We start from the raw sequence: 17949 nt of genomic DNA, 5'->3' as shown, positions 1-17949 counted from the left end.
ATCCATTTGAGCTCTCCGGCCAGTTCCGTGCATTTGCTTTGCGTCTCTGTCTCCTTTATCTCCACTCTGTAGTCTACTGGAACGGCAAAATCTACAATCTGGCGGTACTTTTCCTTCTTGTTAACTATTATGATATCTGGTCTTCTAGCTTGGATGAGTTTATCCGTTTGTATGTTCATGTCCCATAGGATTTTGTGAATTTCATTTTCCAGTACTGCTGCCGGTTTGTACTTGTACCATTAGTCTGATGGTCCAAAATGCAACTGTATTGCCTTCCCTAGTTAATCGTGTCTATTTTTATATTCTTTTGGGGTTAGTTTGCTGCTGCTGCTCCTGCTGTTTCTTCTTCTTCTTCTTCTTCTTCTTCTTCTTCTTATTATTATTATTATTATTATTATTATTATTATTATTATTATTATTATTATTATTTTCTTTACTTATTAATGATTAAAAACCAAGTATTACAATACTTTTGAAGCTTAACCTTCAATACAATAGAGGTATAAAATCTCCTCCTTTTGATGAAATACAAACCTTGATTTCTGTCTAGTCAATAAAGAAAATCACATTGTTAGCCATTAATATCCAATTATTTAGATTAATGGTCAGCAAGGTGGACATGCACTTATAACATTGAAGTGATGAAGCTATCGATCATCTGGTCACTGGAGGAAATGACTGGTCACTTGGCCAATAATAAAACAAAATTACTGCCCAGCAGACTTGGACAGCAGAAAGGAGGCTTACGTTGTTTATTTTGTTTTTTTATTTTTTGTTTTTTGCTTTTCTGTGATATAATCTTACAAATAAATCGATTCAGACAACTGAATGTTTGAAATCATTACTATAAATGCGGTTGAAATGAACAGCCAGAAATGATGTCATTAAATCTTTTTAAAATCATATTAGTTTTCAGAAAAACAATTAAATAAAATTGTAAGTAACTATTCGCTGTTGCCCGGGAGTCATTTCTACTTTTATTTTCATTTTGTATAAAGTGGTTAAAAGTACAAACATAATTATCTAATGCCCCTATATAACAATTAAAAAAAAAAAAAAAAAAAAAAACATGTATTGCCAGGGTTAACAAATAGTTAGAAATAATAAATCTGGTAAATACATAAGGTAATTATTTTTTATTTAGATATTTTACTAGCGAGGGTGGGGTGGGGGTGGGGGGCTTTGCCCGGTCATAAAATACGCTTAAATATGATATTTTAATTTGTCCAGATTTCGTATATATTATTATAGAGTCGTGATTTCAAAAGTAAGAAATCTGCTAGAATCGAAACCAAAAGCAAAACTGTAGCATTCAAAGCTGGTGACGTTACCACTGTATCAACATGACACGCACATGAAGTGATTAAAAATAAACTAAGATGAATGTACAAAAATGTATAACGGTTTTTTTTTTCAATTTTTACCCATTAAACAATCCATAAAAAATGCAATCATTTGAAACTCCTAGTGCCGCTCTGCGACTTTTAGTTTCAGAGGAGATACAGTTTGAAAATATGGAGACAAACAGACAGACATATAGTCTTTTATATATTAGATTTTTATTCACCCAGACAAAGCATATTGCCGTTCTGAATTTTTGAAATGAGGACTGATTGTTTGTATTACTTCTTTTGATCGTACTATTGTTCTCATCTTGAGTGTTGTTCGTGCAACGTTTCGGTCATTGTCCTTCCACCGTCTTCAGGCATATTGGTTGTTGCTTGGAAAAGCCTAGATTTTAGTAGAGCCTCTAATTATAAAAAAAAAAAAAACATTGTACACCCTTAAAATTTTGGTGATGAAAGGGATATAATCCCTTACCGATCTTTATTAGAGCTGCTTCCCCTTTGTCAACCAATTTTTTTCACAAATTCGAAAATAAAACCATGAAATAGAGACTAACACGTAGAACATGAAAATATCTATGAAGTCAGTAACTTCTCTCTTTTCTTTTACAAACAACAACTAACATGGCTGAAGATGACCAAACAACAATCCAACCGAAATGTTACACAAATAACACTCAAGATGAGAACAAATGTCCAAATAATACAAGTAATATAAGGTATATTTTTTGGAACCATGCTTACAATGGCATTATGTAGGGAGTTGAGCAGTGAACTATCTGTTTGCATTACATTTAAATTTCAGCATGTTAATAAAGTCAGGGAATATATATATATATATATATATATATATATATATATATATATATATATATATATATATATATATATATATATATATATATATATACTAGAAAAAGTACCCGTCGTTGACTGGGTTCAAAAACAGCCTACAGAAAATGGACTCTGATTTATACAAGTATGATAGATCATGAAAAGGAAGGGTTTGTAAAGAGATAGCTTTGAATTTGGGGGTATTAAAACCAAAGCAAAATATGATGAAAGTAAAAATAAAATAGATAAACCCCATAATTTATTATACCATACCTGTTCACACTGAAACACTTATCACAATATTCTGTGGATCTATATGAAAAAACCTTGTTAAACTTTGTGACATATTTACATTCTATGGAGGTCAGGTGCGAACGAATACCCCATAATTTTATTATACCATATTTCTTCAAATTGAAACATAATTATCAACGTATACTTATGCAGATAGATATGAAAAGTCTTTATTAAAGTTTATGCTTATTTCCATTCTATGGAGGTCAGGCGCGAACGCAGACCCCACAATTTTATTATACCATCCATATTTAAGTTAAAACATACTTATCAAAGTATTATTATGTACATCTATATGAAAAACACTTGTAATTCTTTTTTTTCTTTTAATTTTTAAATTTTTTATTTCCATACTTTTTGGACCAGGCGTGAACGCAGACCCCACAATTTTAATGAACCACCCTTCTGCCGGATCAAACATACCCAGTCCAGTGTCTCGATACATCTTCTATCATTATATGTAATCAGTTTTTTTTTAAATATTCAACCATAGAGGAGCCTATTCGTGACCAGACACACACACACACACACATTCAGCTTTATATTATAGATATATAGTCTCTATGATCTTCGAGAAAAATATCATTACGTTGCTTTATTTTAATCACTTTCCCACTTTTCTATTTATCCATAACGAGACGTAACATAAGTTTTATTTTAAACTAGCGGGAGTACCCGGCGTTGCCCGAGTGTTTGTTTCCGGGACGGGGGGGGGGGAGTTTTAAAAAATGTTATGGTAGGTAAGTAGGAAGGATCAAACCCGGAGTCATGAGTAAAAGTAGGGAAATAAAGTGTGAAAAAAAACAAACAAAAAAAAAACATCTGCAACGTTAACAGTTCGGCCACCAAGAAAAGTCCATTCCAGTTGTTTAGGAAAAAAAAACAAAAAAAAAACGACTACGGTAGGTCGGCGCGAACGTGAAAATATAATGTGAATTGTCCAGCACGCTAACCACTACGCCACAGAGCACTGCAGCTTAGTTTAGTGATTTTAAATAACTTCACATGAAAGAACTACGAAGCCAAACCGGTGTTCTCTTCTCAACTGTTCCTTGTGAACGATCCCCAAACGGTGTTAAGTGGTGGCAGGGGGAGGAGGAATTTATTAGAGAGAAAATATTTTACCACTTCCATTGATCTTAACCGATTTTGGCCGTGACTTCTCAGCAGAAAAAGTATAGAAATCTAAGATTATCGAGGAATTTGAGAAATAATAAGCCTATAACACACCTCAGATATTGTTCTGCCGTTTGTGCATATTATATTTGCATGAAATATCTTGATTTTTAATCCTATTAAGGTCAAAGTCAGACGGGAAAAAAATGAGTTCATTTGATTTATATAGAGATGTATATATTTTTTATTTAAGTCTCTCTATACAGCTTTAAGAAAGCGAGGGCGAAACCGGTCAGCTGATTTCCCCTTTTATTTTTCTTTCCTCTTCTTCGTCCTTTTTTCTTTATTTTAAAACGTATTTTGCTTTTAATAATGAATTATAATAGTATTCCTTTCATGATTGCAATACTTAAATTCTATACTCCCTAAAGAATCATGAAATATATATATATATATATATATATATATATATGTACACACATACACACACACATATATACATATATATATGTACACATATACGCACACACACACGTGTGTGTGTGTGTGTGTGTGTGTGTGTGTGTGTGTGTGTGTGTGTGTGTGTGTGTGTGGTATAAAAGTAGCCATAAGAAATAAGCAAACAGACAGAATACTGTGAACAATATTTCAACTAGAACAGGCTTCATCAAGAATACATGCTGAATAAGAACATATACACTGGCGCAACAGTTGTGTAGGAGAAAGTGTTAAAAATAATGGCGGATATCATTTTACTTACCAATCCTTTTCCATCATGGATTGCTTTGATATGTTTTACAATCAGACTATCGATCTGAGGAATACACCCAGCCTGTAAAATAATAAATGTTAAAAGTAATAATCAATTAAAAGTCGGTTTAAACAATTGCTTTCTGATCTTAATACTCTGTAACTGAACAAGGTAATAAAAGTGAACTTAACACTAAGTTAATAACACTAAAGTAATAACTCAACACTAAAGTAATAACGCTGAAGTAATAACTCAACACTAAGTTAATAACACTAAAGTAATAACTCAACACTAAAGTAATAACACTGAAGTAATAACTAGGACTATGACAACAGCATATTCTTTTCATTGTTTTGACTCTCGAATGTGTATCCGTTGATATCTTATATGCTTTTATACAGAGTGATGTGGTTCTTGGTTGATTAACTGTGTCTAACTGTGTCGGATATATACTCGAGAGTCAAAATAATAATAAGAATAATCTGTTGTCAGAGCCGTAGTAATAACTTAACAATAAGGTAATAACACTAAAGTAATAATTCATTTGCAAATTGAGAAAATAATTCAAGCCGAAGTGTTATTTACTCAGCTGAATTAGAAACCTTAAACATTCATAAATTCTAAAGTAAATAAGTGGTGGTGGTGGTAATTATGATCATGATTATAGTTATGATTATGACGATGGTTCAGTTGGAGTCGATTTGCTGAACTAGAGATTAGAATTACAAGACTGTGAAAATTAATAGAAATAGATATGACGTCAAATGGCTCAAATAGAGAGTGGAAGAAATAAACAATGATTATCAATATGTCTCTACCCCCACCCCGTGACTGATCATTAATTTGATCGACTGATCATTAATTTGGAACAAAGATCAAATGGAATAAACCTCTTCTATCTTCCATCAGTTTTTTTTTTCCACTTAGTGTCAGATATTGGCCGGGCAATACAGATAAATATATTTATGTTAAGATGTCTTATAGGAAAGAATGTTAGAAGGCAAACAATAGTTTAAAAATAGGTTGACCTCTAGAGTTTGACGTAGCATTAAAGTGACGTGGACTTTTAGGAGAGAGCTTGAAAGACATATTTAATTTTTAGTTAAGCATCGGGAGTGAGAGAGAGCAGACTGAGTCGGGGTCGAGAGAAAGACAGAGACGATCTGCAGATCCTGATGGCTCCCAGTAGAGGGGATCAGAAATAGCGATAATCTAGGACCAGTGTTGCAGCTTTCCGATGGGGCAAACATTCGGAAAGCTGCTGTAAACACAGCTGAGACTTTGGTATATTACTGGCGGTAACCGTGCCACCCTGCACTGATGATTCCCGAAAGGATGAAACACTAGTGTGTGTAGGTATTTAATAATTATTATAGTAAATAATTATGTTTCTTATCGTTGAGTAGTTTACAGTTGAAATAAAGTCGGTCACTTTAGCTTGCATGCGCAGATCATGATATTATAATCATTAGATCATTCTGACAGATGTTAAGAAATTTAAAAATAAATGTTTAAATTTCAATGATATTTCTCGCGGTTGACGGTGGCCGTGTGGATTTGGTCCTTGGTAATGAGATCAAAGATGGCTTCGTTGCTGGGTTCGAGTCTCCCAACCAACGGTAATCATGATACCCTGCACTGATGATTCCTGAAAGGATGAAACACTAGTGTCTGTAGTTTTTATAATTATTATAGTAAATAATTATATAGTAAATAATTATATATATATATATATATATATATATATATATATATATATATATATATATATATATATATATATATATATATTAGTGATGGTACGATTCCAAAATTTTTCCCGATTCCGATCCAATTATCGATTCTGTTCTAAATTTTCAATTCCAATTTGATTCCCGATTCCAATTCCAATTGTTTTGATATTTATAAATATTTAATTAGAGATTTGTTGGGGTTTTCTTTTTTGTAAGTCTTCAAATTATTACATAAACCCCCTAGGTAATTTCCGGGTATATTTTTTCTTAAATGTTTTCCTTTTAATGTATTGCAAATTGAAGGATAACAAAAGGTTTATTTTGATTTTAAACAAAGCCAATTTCGTCGTTAGTGTACAACATGCCACTTGAAAGTTTTCATAAACAGTTGAAAACAGTCAACGATGGGTAGGTAAAATGAGAAAACAATGTAAGAACAAAATATTAACAACGCCCCCCCACCTCCCATTGTTACGAACAAATTTCTGAATAATAATGTTACTATTTAGAAAACTATTTTGAACATGGAGAGGGCGTTGGGCTTCGTTAACTATTATGTGCCTTCCTTCTATGAATGCTTACATTTTATTTTAATTATATAAATTTGGTTGGTTATTAAATTGATTTGCTTTGCTGTAAAAAAACAAAAACAAAAAACGAGATGCAAATAATAACAACTAGCAGGACCTGTGGAAATTCCACAGGGGACTCATTCATATGTAATATATTGATGTTCATATTCATGGCGTTAATAGAGATGCTCTGATAATATTGTAACTCTTGTTAAACCTGCAAAAGTATTTATCTAAGCTAGCAAGGACGCCTGGCGTAGCCAGGTCGGAAAGTACGCTTAAATATGATATTTTAATTCTTTCAGATTTCGTATGTAGTATTGTAAAGTTAATGTTCTATCGATATTTTTATATATTATAAAGTTGGGATTTCAAAATAAAAAATATATCCATATGAATTGGGTGCATCAGCTTGAGTTCCTTCAGATATAATCGAAACCAAAATCAAAACTTATGAAGAATTCTTGATAAAATTATTTATAAAAATAAATGGATCACTCGAGTTCCATCAGCTATAATCGAAATCGAAACCAAAACTTATGAAGAATTCTTGGTAAAATCATTTATAAAAAAAAAAATAGATGACTTAAGTGCCATCAGCTATAATTTAAACCGAAACCAAAACTTGGTAAAATTATTTATTATAAGAAATGAGAATCCATAACAATTAAACAACAGTCATTCGGATGTAATCGTGACACACAAAATAAATAACACACACGATATCATATTAATATATAGTATTGTTAAAAGTCATAAAAACCACGCTCTTTTCCTACTACTAACCCTAAGTACATGTGGCAATACGAAAAATATAGCAATTACATGTGATTTTATGATTTTGCTGATCGGCCTTAGAATTATTGGTAAAAATTAATTAACTACTTAAAAAGTTATAATGTTTCGAAATGGGATCAGTTCACATTATATTTATATGCACAACTGAACCCCATTCTAAATTCTAAAGTAACGTTTAAGTGTGCTCACACATAATCGCCTAAAAAAGTAGAATCTCATATGTTTTGGGTATTTTAAATGTAAATTAAATTTTTTTTTTAAGTTAACAAACTTCTCAATCATCATTATTATCATTATTATTATTATCATCATTATTATTATCATTATTATTATCATCATCATTATTATTATTATTGTTATTATTATTATTATTATTATTATTATTATTATTGTTATTGTTATTATTATTATCCTCATTATCATCATCATTATTATTATCATTATTATTATTATTATTATTATTATTATTATTGTTATTGTTATTATTATTATCCTCATTATCATCATCATTATCATCATTATCATTATTATTATTATTATTATCATTATTATTATTATTATCATCATTATTATTATCATTATTATCATTATCATTATTATTATTATTATTATTATTATTATTATTATTATTATTATCATTATTATCATTATCATCATTATTATTATCATTATTATCATTATCATTCTTGTTATTATTATCATTATTATTACTATTACTATTATTATTATTATCATTATTATCATTATCATTATCATTATTTTTATTATTATTATTATTATTATTATTATTATTATTATTATTATTATTACAACTACTTTTTTCTTTTACACTAACGCAAATTTGTATAATTGTGAGAAAAAAAAATATGAACATTTTTTTTTCAAAGAGGGGAGGTACAGAATAATTAACAGATATCCCTCCTAATCTTAAAACTGCCTTTCTAAACAGTGCTTTATTATGTAGAAACTCATTCTTGACATGGGACAGGCTTTGCTAACTATTCTGTTCCTACACTTTTTTCCTTATTAGGCATACCAATCATCGGTTCTTTTTAATCTTTTATGAAAATTTCAAATAGCATTAAGGACAAACAAATGCAAATGAGGTTTCATAATAAAAATCTTGTCTCACAATTTTCAACCAATCACAAGGAAAACATATGAGAAAAATATTTACAAAGATCTATTCTTGTAATGTACGCGCCCCATCCTAAGTGTATATTGTACGTTTTGCAAAATATATACAAACATTAAACGGGGGAGGGGGTATAGTTGTTTGGACATTTTTTAAACGCGTCAAATCTCTAATTTGATACTTAGAAATTTTAAAAGAATTGGAATCGATACTTGTATCTAAGTCGGAAATTTTGAACAGGATCTGTAATTGTATCGGAATCGGGAAAAAGTTTGGAATCGTCCCGTCACTAATATTTGTTTCAAAATAGTTTGGAATTGTTTACATCAACAAGTTTTACAACACTTACAAAATTCGGTTCTTATTTAGAATCTAACTTTAAAAAAAAAAAAAAAAGCAAAAATACAGAAAACTCTTTATGAGTTATGTACTCGTCATGGTGTGGCACAATGAAGAAGCTCCTTTTGGGGGAGCTGGGCTTCTACATTAATAAACAGTATGCTCGACTTGTGACTTACTGTGCTCGTGGTGAGGTGAGAAAGAAAGTCGTTATTATTGAAAAGAACATGACGACTTCAGTAACTATTGTCAATCAGGTATGATCCAAACCAAAAGTTGTTTATAATATTCAACCAAGTCAAAACGATCTGAGAGCCTAGAATTCAAAAGGTCAAACCCAAAAGGATTTGTCATCGAGGCATACAAAAACAAGACAATGTTCAAACATTATGTAAGACTATCTCTCTCTCTTTCTCTTTCTCTCTCTCTCTCTCTCACTCTCTCTCTCTCTCTCTCTCTCTCTCTCTCTCTTTCAGTCCCTTTCTCTTTCTTTCAACAAAGAAGAAGAGGGGAATTGAATTGTAATTCTATTGTTTAAAACAGCTGAAACTTGCATCTTGTGCACGACAGACGCACATAGCAGTTTGGCTGCACGCGTCGGGTCTCAACGGGTCTTAAGTTAAATATGCTCCGCCAGTGTTAAATGTACAATAAATTATATATTTTTATAAAAATGCATTTGTTCGCTATTTCTATACAATATAAGCGTTAAATTTCAGCATGTGGTCTCTGCCATTTAATGCCGACGATGGGAACGCTGCCTATAGCGACACAAAGAAGACGCAAGAAGAGACTCATGCCAGCCAGTTATAGTCGACGCCATCTTGCGTTGATGCTTTCATGTGCCTATCGTTTGATATGATCTCTAACACCCGAGGTGCTAGTTTTCTCAACCAAGTAACTCTCCCCCGGCAAATGATAGTGTCATAACAGAATGTAGATGTCATGTTCCAAAATTCATGTGAATAGATCAAGTAAGTTTTTTTTTTAACTAAGAAAATCAAAATTTACGATTTTTAGTTAAACAAAAAGTTTTAATTATTTTGAATGCAAACAAAATCTCGGTAGTCGAACTAAGTTGTCCACCCTTGAATTTTAACATCTTTTAAAAACATGGCGGTTTCTGGCTTCCTCGTGTTGCTCATGATAAAATTTGATTTTTTTAAAAAAAAAAAAAAAAAAAAACAACTTGATCAATTTACGTGATTTTTTGAATATGACATCTTCATTCCGTGACAGGTACGTACATCATAAAGATTTGTCTGTATCTTCTGTATTTTTTTTTCTTATTAAGTCAAATTATAAATAAGAACTCAAAATTCATTAATTTATTCATTTTTATTTTATTTATTTATTTATTTATTTATTTTTTGTAAAAAATTGGCCGTGCTTAAATAATAACGTTACTGCAATTCTGAATTTTTTAGATGAGGGATGGTTTTTGTATTATTTTGATTAGTTGGACTAATGTTCTCATCTTGAGTGTTAATTTCACAACGTTTTGGGCTCCAACCTTTTTCAAGCGAATAAGTCGCCATGTTTGGTAAAGGAAAAGTGGGGGTTTAACTCTACACTTCCGAGGTTTCATATTTTTTAACGAAACATCAGAAGTTTAGAGTTAACTTCTTTTTCTTTATCAAACATGAAAATTTATACACCTGAAGAAGGTCGGAGATTACGTCGATCGAAACGTTGTGCAGATAACACTCAAGATGAGAGCAATTGTCTGATTAATCTAAATAATACTAATATTATTTAGATTAATAATAATACTAATAACGTTATTATTTAACACACATTTTAAGCTAAAGTATTCAACGGATTTCTTCTCTAACTTTACACGAGTAACTTTATATTTAAATTATTTCTTTGAATTTAAATTGTTTTCATTTTGAAAATTATTCATTGCTCGATTTTAATTTGTTTGCTTAATTTTGTTCATTTAAATTTGTTTAATTGTTTGTTTAATTTTGTTTAATTGTTTGTTTAATTGTTTGTTTAATTGTTTAATTTTGTTTAATTGTTTGTTTAATTGTTTGTTTAATCTTGTTTAATTGTTTGTTTAATCTTGTTTAATTGTTTAAGTTTGTTTAATTGTTTGTTTAATTTTGTTTAATTGTTTGTTTAATTGTTTGCTTAATTTTATTTGTTTGTTTAATTTTGTTTAATTGTTTGTTTAATTGTTTGTTTAATTGTTTGTTTAATTTAATGTTTAAGTTTGTTTTTCTTCTTAAATTCATAATTCAGTTTTTGCAATATTTCATTGTTTCTTGCTTCAAACATACACAATTTGACATACATAATTCTTATTTTAGCCTTTTTAATTTACATTGAAAAAAGTTCCGTTGCAGTATAAAGCAAATCGTGTTCCTTTATTTTTCCCATTTTAAATGCATTGTTTTAACTAAATAATAAACGAATTTTAGCTTTTTAAATCCATGACACAACAATTTGCTTCTTTGCAGAATCTTGTTCCCAGAAACAAAACACAATTTTTTCCTTTCGAATTAATTCTCATTTTTCTTCCTTTTACAGTTTCACCCCGAACAAGGCACAGTGCCACCTTGATGTAGAGGGCTACTATCAAGGACATAAGTTGCAAGGATACTATGTAGGGAGTTGAGCAGCAAGATGTCTGTTCACATTACACTTGAACTTTTGCATGTCAGTGTGACAATATTAGGATAGGACTCTGGTCTGGAAGAGTTAACAGACCGTAAGTACTTGGCTGGGTTACTAGGTACAGAACAGACTTGGATGGCGGTAGCCATTGCCGATCCTGGGTAAATAAAATAAGATAAGAAATTGAGATGAATGGCCGAGGAAATAGAATTTGACGAGACAAATGCTGAATTAGCCAAATTCATAGATAATGACTGTTTGAAAAGACTTTCGTTTTTCCTGGGACGTATGTTCCCGTATTGATAAGAAGTTGAGATGAATGGCCGAGGAAATAGAATTTGACGAGACAGATGCTGAGTTGGCAAAGTTATAGATAATGCCTGTTTTGAAAAAGGGACTTTTTTCGTTTTCCTGGGACATATGTTCCCGTGTTGATATAATTAATAGCCCGGAGAAGAGCCATTGCGACAATGTTGTTTTGAGAAAGATATTTTGGGAAAAGATTCGTCGGCCAGAAGTTACAATAAGCCGACGCGTGTTGACAGGTAATGGCCACATGTCGGCCACTGAATAATATTGTTTGGAGAAACTGTATTTCCTTGCGGAAATAGATAAAGAAATATTAATTAGTATTAATATAGACCCCGCCGTTCACCCACATATCCGAGGATCTAAGGTGAAGAAGTAGAGAAACGCCAGGGTGACGTCACTGGGAATAGTGAGAGGATTAATTCCAAGGTGGTTGGAGAATCAGGACCAGCCCCTAGCATACGTCACTAGTGATAGTAAGAGGATCGACTCCACGGTAGTTGGAGGTGAGGGGACCGCCCCTAGAGTTATGACGCAAATAACCATTAAGAGGGAATTCCCCTCCGTACCGAGAGTTTTGGTTACCTAAGCATATTTATACGATAAGAGCCCTGAGTAATGTAATTTGGCAAGAAAATGACATCTGAAAGGAATTGCCAGGCAGGGTTTTCTTATTTAAACACCCCGTTTTACGGATCTGCGCGCACTTTCGAACTGGTCAGCCAGCCTCCCGGTCGGTTAGATTGAGAAACGAATTTACCATCCTAATCATTGCCGATCACTTTCCAAAGATAAGCTGCCTTGAGATCGGAACCCAGCCGAGTCGCCATATTACCAATTACACACTCACTCCCTTCGTTTGACTGTGCAGTTAATTGAACATTGAAAAAAAAAACAGGATAAAGATTTCTTTTATTATCTACATATATAAAACAGCGTTCTGTTTTATTTTACTTTTGTGCCAGCGTCTCCGGTCGTCCGTGCGTTTAACCTTTTCCTTGCAGGTGTGAAACGTCGCTGCCTTAACACTTAAAGAAACACAACGTGGGGTGGGGCAGTGTATGGTCACTTCACTGGAGGAACTCGAGCTGTCTGGAACCTGCGCTGCGGACGGCGAAGGCAGACCGGTGGACGATTGTCGACGAGTCAACGCCAAAGACGATCAACGCTGACCACTCGACCAAAGAACAATCACAACAACTTCTACGCGGAGGCGCCGTGGTACATATTGGTGCCGTTATGAACCAGGATTCGACCCTTGGGGGAGTCCAACGCGAAACAGTCAGAGAATTCGAATCAACACTTGAGACATTCAACAATTGAGACATTCAACTGTGAAGAGACCCAGCACGTGAGGAACACCTGCCACAAGAGGACAGCGACAGGTAGGACACCTTTTGGTTTCCCCTTTTGATTTTTTTTGTTATTATTTTCGTTTCATCTGGGATAGAGCTCGCCGTGTCTTGTCGCTTGTTTGTTTGTTTTTTAGCTATTGAGAAAATCGTGTTGTTTCTTTTTGATTATTGTTGTTAGGAAAATTTTGTTGTTTTTTTTAATTCTATTATTATTATTGCGAATTGAAGGTCTTATTGTTTGTTGTTTTGGATATTGTTGCTAAGGGAATCTTATAGGAACAATGAGTAGGGACGGATCGATAGAGACAGATGTGCCTGGGGTGGAGGAAATAACCAGGGAGTTTAAGACGATACTAACGAATGTGAGAATGTCCTCGTTTGGGGGGGACCCGTTGAAGTTGAACGATTGGCTAAAGGCCATTAGAAAAAAAAAGATAGTGTATAATCTGTCGGAAAGAGAGTTGGTTCTGCTGGCATTTGAGACAGCAGAGGGGTTAGTGTCCGATTTTATAGACAAGGAGCTGAGTGAGGATCCAGGGATAACCTGGACTCAGCTTCAAGAAAAACTAAAAATGGAATATGCGGGAGAGCCGTCCGCAATTCAGGCCATGAGGAGCCTGGGGCAGGTTAGGCAACGAGAGGGAGAATCGTTTGCCGAACTGGCCGAAAGAATCAAGGGATTGACACTGTTGGCCTTCCCTGAAGACGAAATCCGGGCGAAGCCTGTGCTTCAAACCTGGATGGCTGACTGTTTCATAGATGCCCTCTTAGATGAGGACATCAAGAGAGAGGTCTTAAAGGATAGACCTGACGATGTGGCCAGATGTGTGCAGATGGCCAGACAGAGTGTGAATGTGATAGAGAGGGCACGTGATGGGGGTTCGGGGGCAAGGAAAACCCCAAAAGAAAGGCAGAGAGTTTACAAACCTCCAGTAGGGAGGGGGGTAGGATATAGGCGGCAGGAAAATTGGGAGGCAGAGGCTGACCCAAGGCGCCAGAATTGATCAAGATGGCGTGGGTTCCATGATCCACCCCAGAGACGCTCCGGACTGATATGTTGGCAGTGTCGGGGAGAGGGTCATCGTTCCATGGAGTGTCCATCGAGGACAGAGCTGAGCGAATTAAGTTGTGAAGCCTATGTTCAAGGTCTTAGGGTAAAGGCCTTGATCGATACGGGCGCTTCAGTCTCACTAGTGAATAGTGAAGTGATAAAGAGGTTGAGAGTTAAACGGACTCTGTTACAACCCGATCTGGATGTGAGCCAGGCCGATGGCAGCCAGATGAGGCTAGATGGGAGGATATTATGTCCCATAAAGGTAGGGGGTGTAGAAGTTGATCACACCCTGTATGTGGCTCCAGATGTGTGTGAAGAACTGATCCTAGGAGAGGATTGGTTGAAAGCCCGAAGGGCTCGGCTGGAGTTTGAACCAGCAAAGCTAATCTTGGATAAGGTGGAAGTTCCTTTGGGGGGACAGGAAATTAGTACTCTGGTGGTAGTAGCGAACAAAGATACAAAGATACCCCCGAGGGTGGTGGTATCCTGTGAAGGTCAGATAAGGGGTATGGGGTTGGATGGTGAGACCCATCAAATAATACCCGTAGATAAATACCGTGATAATGAAGAAGGAATAATGCTGTGTGAATCAGTAGTGCAGGGGGAGGAGATAATCCCTGTGCTGATAGCTAATACGTCCGGTAAAACCGTAAAAATACTGAATAGTGAGGATATGGGGTACGCCTTACCACTACGTAACGTTAGTCAAATACGGTGGGACAGGAAGGAAAGAAAAGAATGGACAGAACTTAGGGAAGAGGAGATAATAGTACCTGAGAGATATCGGAATAGAGTGAGAGATCTGTTAAAAAGAAATCGGGATGTGGTGGCTAATGATGATAGAGAATTGGGACAGACTCAGACGGTCTCAAAATTGATACAGGAAATAATCAGCCCATAAGGTTAAAGCCTTATAGGACTCCCATTCATAAGAGAGAAGTGGTGGAAGAAGCCGTAAAGGATATGTTAGAGGCAGGTATAATTGAGAGGTCCAAATCGCCTTGGAGTTTCCCGATAGTGGTAGTGGAAAAGAAGGACGGGGGACATAGGTTTTGCGTAGATTTTAGGAAATTAAACGCTATCACTAAACCTGTAGCCGTTCCCCTGCCTTTAATTGACGATATATTGGCATTGTTGGGCAAGTCAGTCTGTTTCTCAACATTGAATTTGAGATCCGGTTACTGGCAAGTGGCCTTAGACGAAGTAGACAGGGAGAAGGCAGCCCTTACCTGTCACTTAGGGCTGTTCAATTTTAGGGTGATGCCCTTTGGCTTGTCTAATGCTCCAGGGATATTCATCCAATTGATGTCTATTGTTTTAGAAGGATTAGAGGGCTTTGCTATGGCCTATCTGGATGATGTGTTGGTGTTCTCCAAAACACCTGACGAGCACATTAAGCATTTAGAGAAGGTAATGGAAAGGTTGAGAGAACACAACCTGAAAGTAAAATTGCCAAAGTGTCAATTTATGAAAGACGAGATGAAGTATTTGGGATTTATAATCGATAAGGAGGGGATAAAACCTGATTTGGATAAAGTAGAAATAATCAGGGCAATGCCTGCGCCCAAGTGTTAGAGAAGTGAAGGGATTTATAGGTGCCATTGGGTACTATAGAAGGTTTATCCCTGCCTTCTCACGATTGGCCGGACCACTGATAGCTCTCACCAAGAAATACGCTAGATTCAGGTGGACGAAGGATTGTCAGCGAGCCTTTGATTGTCTTAGGGAACAGTTAACAGCAATTCCACTTTTGACTTACCCAGATTTGAGCAGACCTATGGTCTTATACACTGACGCCAGTGATAGATGCATAGGTGCGGTATTAACACAACCTTGTCCAGACAGGGACGGGCCGGTGCCAAATATACCGGAGGAGGTCCCTGTGTATTTTTTGTCACATCGGCTCTCGGAGACACAGCAGAGATGGCCGGTGATAGAAAAGGAAGCGTATGCAATTATGTACGCAGTACAAAAATTAGAATTCTACCTTAGTGGAGCCATGTTTACGATCAAAACTGATCATAAACCCTTGAAATATCTGCTGGAGGCAGAATGGACGAATAAGAAGATTCAGCAATGGGCGCTGAAGTTTAGTGATTATAACCTGATAGAAGACCCACGAGTCTTTGAAGTAACGGAAATTGTAGGAGATAAAGTGATAAAGCCTGGAGATCGAGAAGTCGATGAACAACCGCCGATGTCAATTACTGGAGATAGAACCAGTGGAAGTGATTGGGAGTCAGAGGATGAGATACCTCTTGCCCAACTTCGTGAGAGGTGGCAGAAAGAAAAAGAGATACCCATTAAATATCGGTTGAGGGGAGCCAAGAATGCTGAGCCCCCAAAATTAGATTGAGTGAGTGAGGTATTGCAAAATAGACGTGTCTTGGATCGGTTGGGGTTGGCGATGCTTGGATAGGCTGGTGGGTGGAGAGGGCCCCTCCATTCATTTTGCTTCGGGTGTGGTGGATCTCATCTGGTCCTTGACTATGTCTCGAAATAAATTACCTGTGTTATAGAGAATTTTAGCCGGCTAGGGAAGGACAAATACTTAATAAAGAAAAAAAAAGGTGTACACAAATGAAGAATGAATTGTTCTTGCATCTCGTTGCAGGAATGGACCGAAGAATTTTGCTGATGATTGTGATTGCGATTTGCTCGGCAAATGCGTGGAGGAATGAACGAAATACTATCTTTAAGAAAGTTAGTGAAGTCATAATTACCAGGTCGAAGTGGCTGATTACCTTAGTGGTGGACCTTAAACCTTACAGAATGCTGTTGGACGGGTTAAAAGATGAGATCATTGCACTGGATAAGGCCAGAGCACGAGTAGTCAGTAACTATGTACAGGAGGAAGGGTACATGAAGCTATTATCTTCATTAGAGCAAGAAGCTAGGGTTATGGAATATCAATGGAAGGAGATGAATTTGTATCTAAAAAGCATTGGGCTGTTACAAGCTAGATCGAAGAGGGCAGTAATTCCTATAGTGGGAAAAGCGTTAAGTGTGTTATTCGGCACAGTATCCGAGGATGATGTGAAAACTATCAGGCGAAAGTTGTTTGATGTGGAAAAGAATCAGAAAACTTTAGCTCAGGTGGCTAGAGATAGCGTATCGATATTAAATGTCACGAGAATGGAATTAGCCAAAAACCGAGTACACATAAATTGGTTAACGAGAAATCTACGAGAGTTACAAGGACAATTATCTAATATTACTGAGTCAATGAAATCTGAAATGCAAGAGGTAAGCAGTTTTATGCAGCAGTATTTCCAATTGTTGTCAATTACAGCTAGGGTGCGACAAACTAGTCAGTCATTGATAACCCTATTAGAGCATGTTAGAGCCCAGTTAGATTCACTATCCTTGGGACATCTATCACCGAATATAGTGACCCCAAGCTATCTGAAGGCAATACTGATAAAAATACAGACCGAACTACCTCATCATTTACGTTTACCTGTAGATCCTACAGAGGAGTTATGGAAATACTATAATGCATTGGGTTGTGTGACCCTGATAGAAAACGAGAAGCTAATAATAGTAATGTCAGTTCCATTATTGGATAGAGACAGTACGTTCGAAATATATCAGATAATAAATCTTCCCATTCCCTATCCTAAAGCAGACCAGAAGCTGGGGGCTGTGGCAAGATATAGGTTGGAAACTGAGTACATAGCTTTGAATTTGG

General features: G+C 35.2%; 1 protein-coding gene across 1 annotated transcript in view; it reads right to left on the bottom strand.

Annotated features, from left to right (window-relative positions):
• LOC145259696 (uncharacterized) overlaps nucleotides 1–17949 on the bottom strand; it is a 159212-nt gene that overhangs the window by 53760 nt on the left and 87503 nt on the right. The window contains exon 9 of the mRNA XM_080117371.1: nucleotides 4351–4422. Within this exon, the coding sequence (XP_079973497.1) occupies nucleotides 4351–4422 (72 nt within the window). The remainder of the gene's footprint in view (nucleotides 1–4350; nucleotides 4423–17949) is intronic.

The sequence above is a fragment of the Euprymna scolopes genome, chromosome 35, assembly GCF_053919585.1.
Source record: "Euprymna scolopes isolate OS-2025 chromosome 35, ASM5391958v1, whole genome shotgun sequence".
NCBI classification, from domain to species: domain Eukaryota; kingdom Metazoa; phylum Mollusca; class Cephalopoda; order Sepiida; family Sepiolidae; genus Euprymna; species Euprymna scolopes.
Note: the sequence above shows the minus strand (reverse complement) of the source record. Positions and strands in the feature narration are given on the sequence as shown.